This window comes from Trachurus trachurus, assembly GCF_905171665.1.
Source record: "Trachurus trachurus genome assembly, chromosome: 17".
NCBI classification, from domain to species: domain Eukaryota; kingdom Metazoa; phylum Chordata; class Actinopteri; order Carangiformes; family Carangidae; genus Trachurus; species Trachurus trachurus.
The window spans coordinates 27,222,472-27,236,971 of NC_139900.1; the positions used below are offsets into that span (position 1 = coordinate 27,222,472).

The 14,500-nt window shown below is 43.5% G+C and overlaps 2 protein-coding genes across 2 annotated transcripts; both read left to right on the top strand.

The window, feature by feature from the left end:
- Positions 1-4,175: 4,175 nt before the first annotated feature.
- On the top strand, positions 4,176-8,130 carry LOC311000512 (uncharacterized protein). Its single transcript, XM_083991247.1, has 6 exons — positions 4,176-4,318; positions 4,839-4,919; positions 5,057-5,520; positions 6,935-7,010; positions 7,104-7,229; positions 7,330-8,130. The coding sequence occupies exons 1-6, from the start codon at positions 4,284-4,286 to the stop codon at positions 7,745-7,747; spliced, it is 1,200 nt and encodes a 399-aa protein (XP_083847373.1). The 5' UTR covers positions 4,176-4,283; the 3' UTR covers positions 7,748-8,130.
- Positions 8,131-11,125: 2,995 nt separating this feature from the next.
- Positions 11,126-13,082, top strand: LOC311000515 (C-X-C chemokine receptor type 4-like; the record flags this gene model as incomplete). The annotated part of the gene is made up of 4 exons (XM_083991250.1): positions 11,126-11,161; positions 11,273-11,487; positions 11,833-12,116; positions 12,487-13,082. Exons 1-4 carry the CDS (start codon positions 11,147-11,149, stop codon positions 13,080-13,082), a joined length of 1,110 nt encoding a protein of 369 aa, XP_083847376.1. The 5' UTR covers positions 11,126-11,146.
- Positions 13,083-14,500: the final 1,418 nt, after the last annotated feature.

Consider the following 14,500-nt stretch of genomic DNA (forward strand, 5'->3'; position numbering starts at 1 on the left):
TCGTTGTTTCATTGCAATAAGAGGAGCAGTATGTGACATAAAATGTGACCAAGGAACGAACTTCGTTGGAGCTAAAAATGAACTGAATGAAGCTCTCAAGCAATTAGATGCTGATCGTCTGACTACGTTTTTGGCTGAGAAACAGTGTGACTTCAGCATGAACGCTCCGCATGCAAGCCACGCTGGAGGCGTATGGGAGAGACAGATCCGAACGGTGAGGAATGTTCTTCGTTCAACTCTTTCACCCTCATCAGGCAGGCTGGACGATGCCTCTCTACGGACATTCTTTTATGAGGCAGCAGCTATTGTGAACAGTCGTCCACTCACTGTTGACAACTTAAATGATCCAGATAGTCCAGAGCTGCTAACGCCCAATCACCTACTCACCATGAAACCCACTGCAGCCTTACCACCTCCTGGCAGATTCATCAGAGAGGATATGTATGCTCGTAAGAGGTGGCGCCGTGTTCAGTACCTTGCAGAGCAGTTCTGGGGCCGGTGGAGAAGAGAGTATGTGTACAACATCGCCACCAGACAACGCTGGCATACTCCAAGGAGAAACCTCAAAGTCGGTGACATTGTGATGGAAAAGACAGAAGATCAACCTCGCAACGAGTGGAAATTGGCTAAAGTTGTAGAGACAGTGACTGATAAAGATGGACTAGTGAGGAGAGTGAAGATTCGTGTTGGAGACCAGAAGATGGGAAAGGAGGGACAGCGTTCTGGCAAGCCATCCATCGTTGAACGTCCAGTGCAGAAGCTGATCCTGCTCCTAGAGACTGTTTAATCACCCCCTTCACTCCACAACCTATCCTTTACAGTATGAAGAGTTTATGGACATTTTTGACTCAAGCACTAAAGGTTAAAGGTCACATGGTTTAGAAATCATTCATGCTTTACATCTAATAAGGGGATGAAAAACCAGTAATGATTTGGTGGGAGTGTAAATGACCTTTAATATGAGCATAGTGTTTTTATAAATGTGTTTTTGTGTTTACTTAGTAACATTCTTCAAAGCCATGCTTTTATTTTTTATACATTAAGCAGACGGATATTCAGTGCTTTTATTTTGAAAGCGTCTCGCTGAGACCTCGTACACATCCGGTGCTTCGGAGTTTACCGGCAGAAGGAAAAGTATGTCTGCAAGGCTAAAAGAATGTCTTCAATGCTAAAAGCAAGCAAAGTGTGCCTAACCCACATGAAACGCCCTAGCACCTGGCTAATAAGGGGCACAAGGTTTGTTTTGTTACCATTTCATGCTATATTTATGTCCGGCTCGAGTTTGGTTGCCGTGGATATTTTCATGCATAAAACGTATTGTGGTTAGCGGTAGCTACTATTAGCATCGGCAAGCTGCCGTGTCGGTCTGTATTGAAGTGAGATGAAGCTATAAGCTAACTCGTAGGTTGTTTTGGTAATGCAACAGGACGTATTTTGTCTGTTTTATATAAGGTCTGCTAAGGTTAAAAACTGTTTATTGGGTTAAAAACGAACGGTTAAAAACGCTAATTTCATGTTAAATATTGTTTTATATTGCACTCTATGTGAGGTTGTCTTTCAGTTAAAATGTGAATTTTCCCTCATGACTGTAACATCAATCGTAGCAGTTAAAATATATATTTAAATTCATGGAGTAAAACCTGTGAGTCTACAATAAGTTTATTAGATAAAAAGAGAGTCAACTTACATGATTGTTTGTGATAAAGGCAGTTAAAGGTAATTTCAAGTAAGAGTAAAGGTAACTGTATTTTGTTTTCTTCTTTTCATAGCTCTTACGGTGTGTTTGCATTGAATACGGTCCAAGGAATAAACCATTGTGAACCATCAGTTTGAGAGTCCGACCATCATTTAGCCGGGGATGCTACATGCAGTGTTGTGCAGAGTAGTGTGGCGCTGACTGTTCATACTAAGTAGAGTGGAGGAATAAGTGCAGGCTGCTACTCACTCACAGAAGCATCTTCGCCGCAGTAACATGTGAACTGCGGCTTGATTTGTGAATTTGTGACAAATCTGCGGACGGAAGCGCAGCACAGCTGTTGTTTGGTACGGTAACCAGTTAAATCAGAAACCAGTTGGGCCATAACACCGGTATTTTTGAAGCAGCAGGGAGCAGTGTGTGTTTTTCTGCCTTGTCCTAAGCCAGCGGATAGCGGGGAAGTGGATAGGGCTGGACGATTAATCGAATTTTGATCGTGATTACGATTTTGGCTTCTCACGATCATAAAAACACTGTAATCGAAGAAAAACGATTATTTTTTTGTCTATTGGTGTTTTATTCTGAAAAACACACATGCGCGCTTCCGCCCCCGCACCTGCACTCCTCTCCTCTCTCAGTTAATGCTGTGGACAAGTCAGGGCATTAGCAGACAGCGGCGTTTAAAAATCAGCGCCAGTGAAGAGAGAGCAGCGGCCACCGCTCAGGACGAATGAACGGGAAATAATCATTTAAAACACTCGCTCGTCTCCTCAAAGCGGCCGCACAACAACAACCCTCCTCCTCCTCCTCCTCCCCCGGCAAAGCCGGCAAGGAAGCAATCTGTAGAGCGGCGGATAACGTTATACGATGTAACGACGTGTATTTGTGTAGTTTAATTTGTCATAAACAAAAGATCACTTATGGGGTGCGTCAAAAAAAAAAAAAAAGTTATGGGGTGCGTTTGTGACGAGAGCTGGGACAGCGCAGCGGGGCGGAGGCTCTGATCTGAAGCAGAACAGCCTCCATTCTCCCTCTTAGTAATAAAGTTAAACCATGACAATTACTCCAAATCTGTTTATTCAAGGTAAAAATGTAGAAAAGTTAAGCTAATCATCCTGTATAGTTTCTGCTGCTGGATCATAAAACTTAAAAAAAAAAGTTTTAAATACATTTTGAATAAATATTTAAAATTATAAACTTAAAAACCTTAAACACACATTGACACTGTTTATTTAAGGTAATAATGTAGCATAGTCAAGCTATAAATCCTGCATAGCCCCCCCCCCCCCCCCCCCTCACCCCCAATAATCGTGTTGTATAATCGTGATTTCAATATTGACCAAAATAATTGTGATTATGATTTTTGCCATAATCGTCCAGCCCTAGAAGTGGATTGTTTTGACCGCCAGGGGGGCCGTGACGTCACATGAAAACTATCAAATGGATACAGAGTACGAGCCAATGCGAGCCAGCCGGGGCGGATGGCTCCCATTGGTCAATTTCTATGCAGGCCCACGGCTGATAGACTGAATGGATTTTTTGGGTTCTTTTTGCTATTCATATTGTGTAGATCGGACCACAGGACCATAATCGCCGTAGTATATACGACGTTAATAATAATTACCAATCCTCCAAATTGTAGACCATAGCTTTAATGTAAGTAATCATGGGTAATTTTCATGGAGATATCCAAAGGTTAAAATGTTTACCCTATTCACATGAGAAAAATAATTAATAGGCGTATTCTGTTTTGGTCTTTTTCGAAACTTTCCCCTAATGGGATTCTTCGGGGGGGGGGGGGTTCCCTCAGGACATGTTGAGGATACAAAATCAGTTGAGAACTGCAATTTGTTCAAGGTTGACCCCCATTTTGGCTTAAAATTACTGGACTAATTCCCCTTCTCCATTTTCCCTTTCCCTTACCTTCTCTCTCTGCTCTCGTCTCCCGTTGTGGACATCTCACTGCAGTGTTTAGTGCCCTCTGTGTGTATTTCAATGTTGAGAAAAGATGGACGTCTGTGACACTGATGAAAAACAGAAAATGTTGTGTGCTAATTAGCATCATAGAGCTTGCTAGGTATGTGCGCCCCCAGGCATGTGTGTCTACCATAGACTGTATAAAGAAGTTGTCTACTTACAAAAGAAATTCTCCACCTAACCGGGGTTGTCCTTTGACCACGTAGTTTGAGCACTGCGCAGTTTCACAAATTCGCCGTTTAATAACTTTGATTTTGTGTTTTACACTAGTGAGTTTTATCTCATCTCTCTCAACGCGGGGGTATTTATTTTCTTGAGTTTTCCCACCACAACCAGTGGTATTTTCCGTGATACCTGGCTGTTACAATGAGGAGGCAGTTTGTCCAGCTGGGGGCGGTAGCGGCCATTTTCTTTTTGTCGCGGTAGAAGAAGACCGTTGTTCCGCCGCGCGCGCACCTTTGCTTTGGACATGTCCTCGAGCTCAACAACAACACACAGCCTGGGGTCCGCGAGCCTACCGGGAGCCTGAGCCGCGGTATGTTAACGTTACCGAGTAAAGACAACTCGCCGTGTTGTAGTGCTAGATGAGTGGGGAAACCCGCTGTGAAACATGCTGATTGAAGAAGCAGAGAGAGATGAGACGAAGTAAGTAACGTCAGTGAAGTTGTGAGGTGTGTCCAGACGATCAGCAGCTGCTCCGCTGTTGGTGCTGTTGTTCGTTTGAGCTTAGCTAAGCTAGTGAGTTAACTTAAGATGAAACACAAACGTTTTACGGAATATTTTCGTGTTCGATCAGCGGCCGCCGGGCTCAGATCAATACAGGTTCATGGACTCAGGAAATCTGTGTCATTTATTGGGGGCATCGTTTGGGAAACTAGTCCCCCCCGTGTTTTTGTATTATCCGTTGGTACCATGACGAATACCCAGACCGACTCAAAGCAGTCTTCAAGGCTAGAGCTGCTTGGTCTCAGAGGCTCAGTGGGTCTCTGCCTGCTTAGTGTAAGGTGAAAACAGCTGCTGCAGTGTAGCCAGATGTGTAGCCACGAGTGACACTGAACACAGGATCAGGATCACACATGATCAGGATCAAGATCATATCTTTTGATACTGTGCTGTACTTTCTTAAGGCTGTTATTGAAGTGGTTTGTGATCTTCAAATTTACAGGCCTGCAACTGACAGTGGGTCTGAGGCAGATGGCTCGGAGTTGTGCGTTCATTCAGTCTCTATACAAGTAGAGTATTACAGGTATGACCCAAATAAACACACACTTTCTAAGAAATGTTCACCCACTCTACTGTGTTCCTTAATGATAACAAATAACAATGTACTGTGCTCTAAAGGTGCTTTATGACACATTGTCAATGTTGCTCTTTGTGTCACAGGTCAGTGGAGTATAGTGTAAAGTGGGAAGGACCCATGAATACCAGACACTCCTCCAGACTGTCAAGGGCTGCCAGGAAGAGCCTCAGGAAAAGTCCCAGCCCTGATGACGACTTTTTGGAGCGCAAAGTGAGGAGTAAGAGACGGAGGGGGACTGAAGCGACTGAGGTTAACACAGGCAAAGGGAGCGAACGTGACATCATCGATATCATCAATGAAACAGATGAAAAACTGGTGTCTGAAGAGGACAAATTAAAGACTGTAGAGATACCTGATCAAGGATTGGACGAGTCGGATGAAGACTGCATCTCCGTCACCAGCAGCGTCGCCTCTGGTCCCTCCATCTTTCTCAACACCACATCCAACGACTGGAAACCTCCGCAGGTCTTGTGCTCAGCCTGTCAGAAGCTCTTCCAGAGGGCAAAGAGGATGAAAGCACCACTCAAAAACAAACTCTTAGACAAAGGTGAGAGCAATCATTCCCTGTATCTGCAAGAAGATAGCAATGTAATGTCTATGATGGAAAATCTCAATATTACACTGAACAAAAATACAAATGCAACACTTTTGTTTTTGCTCCCATTTTTCACGAGCTAAACTCAAAGATCTAAAATGTTTTCTATGTACAGAAAAGGCCTATTTCTCTCAAATATTGTTAACAAATCTGTTAACAAAGAAGTGAGCACTTCTCCTTTGCCGAGATAATTCATCCACCTCACAGGTGTGGCACATCAAGATGCTGATTAGACAGCATGATTATTGCACAGGTGTGCCACAATAAAAAGCCACTCTAAAATGTGCAGTTCTACTGTATTGGGGAGGGTCCACTCCGGGGGTACAGTAAAACTGCACATTTTAGTGTGGCCTTTTATTGTGGCCAGCCTAAGGCACACCTGTGCAATACACATTGAAAGAGACTTTGGTCAAAATGTCTGTGTCCTGCCTTTCCTGGTGCTCTGCTGATTAAAACTTTCCTAAAGGATTTTTGAGTGTGCTGGCTTTTCTCCCCACACCTGTGCAATAATCATGTTGTCTAATCAGCATCTTGATATACCACACCTGTGAGGTGGATGGATTACCTCGGCAAAGGAGAAGTGCTCACTAACACAGATTTAGACAGATTTGTGAACAATATTTGAGAGAAATAGTTATTTTGTGTACATAAAAAAACATTTTAGATCTTTGAGTTCAGCTCATGAAAAATGGGAGCAAAAACAAAAGTGTTGCGTTTATATTTTTGTGTCTCTATACAGCTCTGGAAAAAAGAGACCACTTCCACAAATGTTTCTTAAAAGCATCTTTACATGTATGACAGTCATTCTTTTCTTTTCTTTTTTAAATAGCAACACAAACACAACTCATTCTACTTAATGAGACACTGATGAGGTCATCACCTGAACCACATCTGGTTTTATATAAAAACCACTGCTGGGATTAAACATTGACATTATCCCACAAAAACTGATTTATAAACTCTTCCTGAGTTAAAATATTCTTGCTGTGTTTTTAGGAATAAATATGAACATGTTTTCTTTGCATTATTATTATCATTCAAGGTCTGAAAAGACTTGATATTTTTTGTTATTTAGACTAGTTTAGTCATTTTCAGCCAATAAAAGCTTTAAATGACATGAATGAATTTTTATTTCAATTTTGGGAGAAAAGTTGTCAGTAGTTGATAGACAAAAACATTTAAATTTAATTTTACTCAAACACATAAATAGTAAAACCAGAGAAACTAATCATTGTGGGAGTGGTCTCTTAATTTTTTCCAGAGCTGTATATTTATACCAGAAAGTATATTTGTGCAGTGTCTCATGGATGGCATTAATGATGTTGCACACAGAACATTCAACCTCTTTTTCTGGTTTATTCTTCAGATCCCAAGTCCCTGACATGTGACCAGTGGGTCCTGATTAAAAAGTGGAGGCCCAGAAAGCTGCCTTATGTAACAGGGTAAGACTGTCTGTACTGTACGTGCATGATCACTGGTTTTATGGTGGAACACCAGTAGCCATCTAATTCACTGTGTTGCCTCTGTTTTGTCAGGAAGCGTTTGATCCACGTTGAGGTGTTACAGAGAAGACGGCTCAAAAAAGGTGCGAAGCGAAGGGAGCAACATGTGAGAGAGGCAGAACCAGCAGCCTGCTCAAGACCACACGCTTTCCTGCAGAGGTAACGCTCCTGTACACATGACATGACACAACTTTTTTTTTTTTTACAGTGGCAAAAAAGTCGTCAGACATGACTTTCTTATGTTGTGCTTTCGTGTCAGGAACCTGAAACGATGCGTCAAAGAACCAGCGAAAAAGGAGAGGAAGACCAAGAGGAGGAAGAGGACGAGCGATGATTCTCACAGATATCGTGTCGCCAAGCAGCAGCGTCTCCTCAGCAACAGCCGGCGCCAACAACACGTCGACAACACCTGTACCGACGGCGGCGACGGCGGTCACCCGGCCAGCAGCCACAGCAGCAGCCTCGGTTACGAGAGTTGCAGCGATCAAGAGACACAGATGCAGGCAGACACAGATCAGACTGTTGATGCAGAACCCGGCACGGTCGGTCCGGAGACCACCAACCCCCGAGAGCTGCCCCCCGCGCAGACAACGGGAAAGAAGAAGACGGCAGGTTTGAGAGACTTGCTCGTCCTGCTGCGTAGCAACAGCAGCATGATCATCAGAGAAACACGATAGTGAGGTGACGGCAACCTTCTTTAAGCTGATGTAGCTTGTACTTATTGTTACTTGGCTGGTTGTCAGTGTTGTTTAGCCCAGCTCTAATCTCTTTTGAATATCAGTCTGTAAATAATTGTTCGTATTTACCTGGAGTCAAACGCCTTGAGTTCAGTGACAAAGTGTTGTTGCAGTTCAGCACACTTGCATATTTATTTATTTTTAATTGCAACGTAGCATTTATTTAATGTCCCATACAATTGGATGACAATGAATAAATGCACATGGATTTTTTCATTAATGCAGTTCATTAATTACTATTCCTATGAAAATGTCTATTTCAACATTTCTATCACTAGATCCTATGAATTAGATTGTAGCTGTGCTCCAACCGCCACATTACATTCTCCTCATGAGCAGGTTTGTGTCATCACACCAAAAAAGTGAAATGAAATGCCTAGATATTTTTAATGTTCTGTTGTCTCACAATACAGTGAACAAAGGAAATAACAAATTTAGAAAAAAAATAAAAATATGGAAAATAACAGTGCTTGTATTTTGTCGTTTAATTGGAAGTGATATTCTAAAATCACATAATGGTTTCTTTTTTTAAATCTTATTTTCTTGTGCTGTACTTCCTCATCTGCACTACAGGCTGCACTTTTCACCATCTCCAAGTGTTGTGTCTACACACTGGAGAAATAACTAAAAATACAAGTCACACCAAGCTTTTTAGTTAGGCAGGGTTGATGTGCAGTTTCCCACAATGTAATCCAGTAACGGAGGGAATGCTCACAGATGGAATAAAATGCATAACTTGATATATGTAGATGATAGTGAAACTGATCCAGGAACATCTCAAACCAACAGAAACATTTTTACAATTTTACAAATATATAGTTTAGTAATTTGATTTCTTTGTCAGAGCGCATGTGCAAAAGAGCATTGATTTCTTAAACACTTTACACCTGACATTTCCATCTGCATTTCCTTGAACATAGCACATAGTATATAAAAAAAATACAAAATATACATCGTAACACAAATAAATGTAGGTATTACATCACATTTCATCCTGGTAAACTACAACCTCGCACATAATTAGCGTATAAAGACCACCTAAAATAATCTTTTGTTCTAAATACAACAGTGGTTAAGTAACTGAAGTGTGACGTAGCAATCCATGCTGACAACATTGTGTAAGTGCTGCTGTTAGTAAAGTTAGTTTATTTCATGAATACAAAACAACAGAGAAACAGTATATTATGTTGTTCTGCTGTCTACAATGAACAACTGTCAAAACACCACCGGGTCCATTCAGTGAATGAATACCTGCAGGTAACATACATAGTAAAGATAGTTTATTTATATGCATTTATATTGCTATTTGTACTAGTGGTGGGCGTCATGGTGGTGCAGTGGTTAGCACTGTCACGTCACAGGGAGAAAGGTCTGGGTTTGATCCCCGGGACAGACGAGCAGTAGAGCTGAGGAACGGTTGTGACTGGTTGTTGCAGTGTTGTCAGACCCTTTCTCTAAAAGTCCACATGGTGGCGCCACTTCTTTCATAATAACAGTCTTTTTTTTATAATCCAAGTCTGTTACAGAGTCCAGTGGAGTTAGTTGTGATTTTCATTAGTCTTTATTGTGCTTAGAACAAATGTACAACAGAACCACACAGAGTGCCCAAAATACTGATTCATACTGAGTCATACAGTGACACGGTCGGGCCTGCACTCCTCATTATTACCACACTTTTTTTTTTACCTGGAAGCTGGAAAAACAGAGATGTGATAGTAACATTAATCGTTTGGTTTTGCGGTGACACGTTGTGGATCTATGACCCGAAAATACAATTAACGTCATCATGTAAACCTGTGAGTTTCCTGTTGTGAAACATCAGTCGGCAAAGTGAACACTTTAAACCAGGTCTTCATGTTGCAGATTCGAGGAGTTTTACACAGCAGTGTTATTTCTGAGATTTCTGTGCTGATACCAGTGAATGTGGAGGAAGGGTGGGGAAAGAGAGAAGAAGGAGATAAGGGACTGAGGTTTTGAAGAGTTGACACTGTTTTCAGAGGGGTGGATGTGTGTGGCTGTTTACTTATGGGATTAGTGTATTGGGAGAGGATGGATGGGGATTTACAGTCAGAGACCAGGAAATGTGTCTGGTGACTGACTCAGCACTACACACATCATGGATGTATCACTATAATCAGTCAATGCATTGATTAATGAAACTTGTCATGCAGCATCTTGCATCCTGCTTCCTTTTACACTGTAAATGTAAATGTTTAAGCATGAAACAGAAAATAGAAGTTCTTTATTTAATTAACAGTTTTGTTAGTATGGAAATATAATTATTTAATATAATTAACCTGCAAATTTAAGTACTGTTTTAAATGAAAGATTTGTTTTATTAATACTTTATTGCAAAGCTTCTTGCCTTCACAAACATAATCAGTCATTTCATTCTCATTGCAATGTTGTCCTTTGCATTTTTTTTTTCAGGTATATATTCACAAAGTAAATAACAAACCATAAAGAAAACAGACAAACATCGAGGGCAAAATTAGGTATTTCCCAAATGGGGATCTCAAAGAAAGGAAATTAACTAATTGGAAAATAAATACCTGATTTAAATAACTAAATGAAATGAAAGATTTATTGTGCATTATTTACAATTCAATTATAATCAGTTACTTCATAATTACTTTTTTAATGGTCAGTTTATTGACTGATAAACGCTGTAGAAGTCTTATTGTTCCAGTGGCGGTGACTGCAGGCTCCGTAGTGTGAGAGCACAGAGTTGTTGTTGTCTTCATGATCCCATCGGCGCTGAAAGGAGACAGAGAGGTGATGAAGTAAACGCACTCACTCAACACACACTCATGGTTCATTGGCAGTGTGATGGGACGGCGTCATGCAGCTGCTCTGGAGCAGAGGAGCAGCTGATAACCATCTCCTCTCCCCTCAGCTCCGAGACACCCTCTCATGCTCAACTTTGCCCGAATCAAATAAGACAGTGACGCAGTCAGAACAAGTCCGTTCACAGCTGCTTATCCTGATGTGTCAGAGCATGGAGTTCACAGAGATGCTATTAACCCACACAAACACGAACACACACGTGTTACACTTTGCATATTGTTTGATTCTCATCGACGCACATTTCTATAGCCAATAGGTCCTGATTATCACAAAGCAGAGGGCAAAACAATTCAAGCAAAACGCACACACAACGGAGTATCCTGTGATAGAACCACTATCAGCACCTGACACCTCGAAAACAGGAAAAACGTTTCAGCAGGAACACAGATGTGTTGGAGTGTTTAGGGGAGGAGCATGGGCGCAGTTATAAAGCCCCTCTGGACGGACGCCTCCAAGGCAGTCGGCTGAGAGAGGAGAGGAAGCGTCTCCATCATGTCCTACTTTGAGGTAAGCTCAGTCTGGTGGAGCATGGGGGCTCACATGTTGTATGATTAGGATGTAAATTGGTTTCCTGTTCCCTCACTCCCTCCTTACTCATCATTCATGATTCGTCTCCAGCACATCTACGTGTACGAGGACTTGAACGACACGGGTTCAGGGTCCGGTTCTGGCTCCGGTGAGTTCGGGGTGGATCTGCAGGAGCCCTGTGAGGTGGAGCATGTGAGGACCACTGAGCTCCAGCGGGTCTTCTTGCCCGTGGTCTACGCTCTCATCTTCATCCTGGGCATCACTGGAAACGGCCTGGTGGTCATCGTGCTGGGCTGCCAGCGCAGGTGAGTGGACAGGTGGACAGATGGACAGACGGGCTCAGAGCTTTAGGTTTTGAGTGTTTTTTTTTCCAATTGATTTTTATTGATTTTTATCGAACAAAACATCGACAACATACAAGTGCTCTCTGTATTCACATATCAATACGGAAAGAAAAACAAGCCACCATCCAAACCTAAATGTAAACTTAGCTCATGACTGTCCTTACCCCAGAAGTAAAAAAAGGCATCAGAAAGGAAAAGACAAAGAAAAGAATAAAATAAATAATAATTAAAAAGGAATTGATTTTAAAAAAGTAAGTAAACGACATACATTGAGTGGGTTTTTAATGCTCTTGTGTTTGTGTCCAGGTCAAAGTGCAGCCTCACAGACCGGTACCGCCTCCACCTGTCGGCCGCCGACCTCCTCTTCGTGATGTCGCTGCCGTTCTGGGCCGTGGACTCGGCCCTGTCGGACTGGCGCTTCGGGGCGGCCTCCTGCATCGGGGTGCATGTCACCTACACGGTCAACCTGTACGGCAGCGTGCTCATCCTGGCCTTCATCAGCCTGGACCGCTACCTGGCCGTGGTCAGAGCCACAGACACCAACACTGGTGGACTGAGGCAGCTGCTGGCTCACAGACTGGTGTATGTAGGTGAGTGTCCAACCGGTCATACAATACATCTCACTGTTGTCCTCTCCTGTTGTGTTTTGTTCTTTTCTCTCTTCTCTTCTCCTTTCCACTCTCCTCTTCTCTTCTCCTTTCCTCTCTTCTCTTCGCTTCTCATCTCTCCTCTCTTCTCCTTTCCTCTCTTCTCTTCTCTCCTCTTTTCCTTTCCTTTCCTCACTTCTCTTCTCTTCTCCTTTCCTTTCTTCTCTTCTCTTTCCTTTCCTTTTCCTCACTTCTCTTCTCTTCTCTTCTCTTCTCTTCTCTTCTCTTCTCTTCTCTTCTCTTCTCTTCTCTTCTCTTCTCTTCTCCCTCTCCCTCTCCACTCCCTCACTTGTTTTGTCTCTTCCTCCCTCAGGTGCGTGGCTGCCTGCCGGCCTGCTGGCAGTGCCGGACTTTATATTTGCCAGGACCCAGGAGGGAGGGGAGGGGGTCACCCTGTGCCAGCGGCTCTACCCGGCGGAGAACGCGCCTCTCTGGGTCGCGGTCTTCCACCTCCAGCTGGTCCTGGTGGGTCTGGTGATCCCAGGCCTGGTCCTGCTGGTGTGTTACTGCGTCATCGTCACCAGGCTGACCCGGGGCCCGCTGGGGGGCCAGAGGCAGAAGCGACGAGCGGTCAGGACCACCATCACGCTGGTGCTCTGCTTCTTCTTGTGCTGGCTGCCGTACGGAGTGGGCATCTCCGTGGACGCTCTGCTGCGCCTGGAGGTTCTGCCCCGCAGCTGCAAGCTGGAGGCCGCCCTGGGTATGTGGCTGGCGGTGGCTGAGCCCATGGCGTTCGCACACTGCTGCCTGAACCCGCTGCTGTACGCCTTCCTGGGGGCCGGGTTCAAGAGCTCAGCCCGCAGAGCTCTCACTCTGAGCCGGGCCTCCAGTTTGAAGATTCTACCACGAAGACGAACCGGGGCCTCGACCACCACGGAGTCCGAGTCCTCCAGTTTACATTCAAGCTAGTGTTGGCCTGTGCTGTTGTGGTTGTGTGTGTGTGTGTGTGTGTGTGTGTGTGTGTGTGTGTGTGTGTGTGTGTGTGTGTGTGTGTGTGTGTGTGTGTGTGTGTGTGTGTGTGTGTGTGTGTGTGCACTGTGTGTGTGTGTGTGTGTGTGCACTGTACATATTGTATATGGTATGTCTTTATGAGGACGGAGCGGTCTGCTGGTCCATGACTGCTCTTTCTTTGCTCTTGTAAATAACGCTGTAAAATGTTTTCAGTGTGCCTGTAGCATTTTGTACATGTTTGTAATCAATAATAATGTAGTTTTGGACTTAATTGTCACCCTCCGACGCACCTGCCGAGGAAATAGATGTGCAAAGATCTTTGCTTTTTCTGTACATGTTTGTAATAAAATGTGGAAAATAATCCAAATATGTGAAAGTGGCTTTTTTTTAAGACCTATTTCTTGCTTCCTAAGTGAAACTGTGTTATTTCCTGTGTCAGCCACCCAACTTCAGCCACACTTCCAGCTCCTCAGATAGATATCAATAAAACCCAACTTACATTTGTAATGTAGTCTTTAATCAACTAAGCTAATGGGTGGCATTTCTGCTTTATCACAGAAATCATGTTGACATGTAGACAGGAAATGTGGAATTGGAAGAACAACAAGTCTGGATCAAATGGATTTTGGTCTGGCACACTGGTTTAATTGCCAGCCAACAGTTGCCAACGGTTTGATGTGTGATGTGTCTGTGGGCAGATTGTAGGGGAGAGGTGTTGAAACCAGTCGGTTGGGTGGCGTTTGTATCAAATCTCCACTATCACCAGTTTGTCTCCTTTTGTATCGATTCAGAGTCACTCAGCCGTCTGCCATCTGAACCCACTGGTCCGGAGCGGGAACACGTCCGAGTCCGTCCGAAAAATGAAACTGCCTTTTTTTTTTAAATGAGAGGTGCGATAACCATCATGCATGTCGGTGTGTGTGTGTCAGGGAGGGTGTGTGTGTGTGTGTGTGTGTTTGTGTGTGGATGTGTCAGTGTTTTGAAGGTGTAGGTCAGATTTATGCTGATGATATAAACAGTTCACTCCATCTACGTGAGAGAGAAGGGAGCGTGAGGGGGTCAGGAGGTCCGTTTTTCCAGCGCTTTCATGTGCGCACACACACACACACACACACACACACACACACACACACACACACACACACACACACACACACACACTGACACAAAGTGCTTCCCACAAACCTACTTCCACTTGGAAGCGTAAGAAACAGAAGCTGGAAGTTTACTGTGTCGCGTTTCCTGAGGCAGAGAGCAGGAGGATGAAGAGGAGAGTTGTGAGAGAGAGACGAAAAGGAAGAATACACTCATTTAGAACCACAATAGAAGGTCGACTCTAATTCAATGTGACTCACTGTGAAAGTCTCACACTGTGT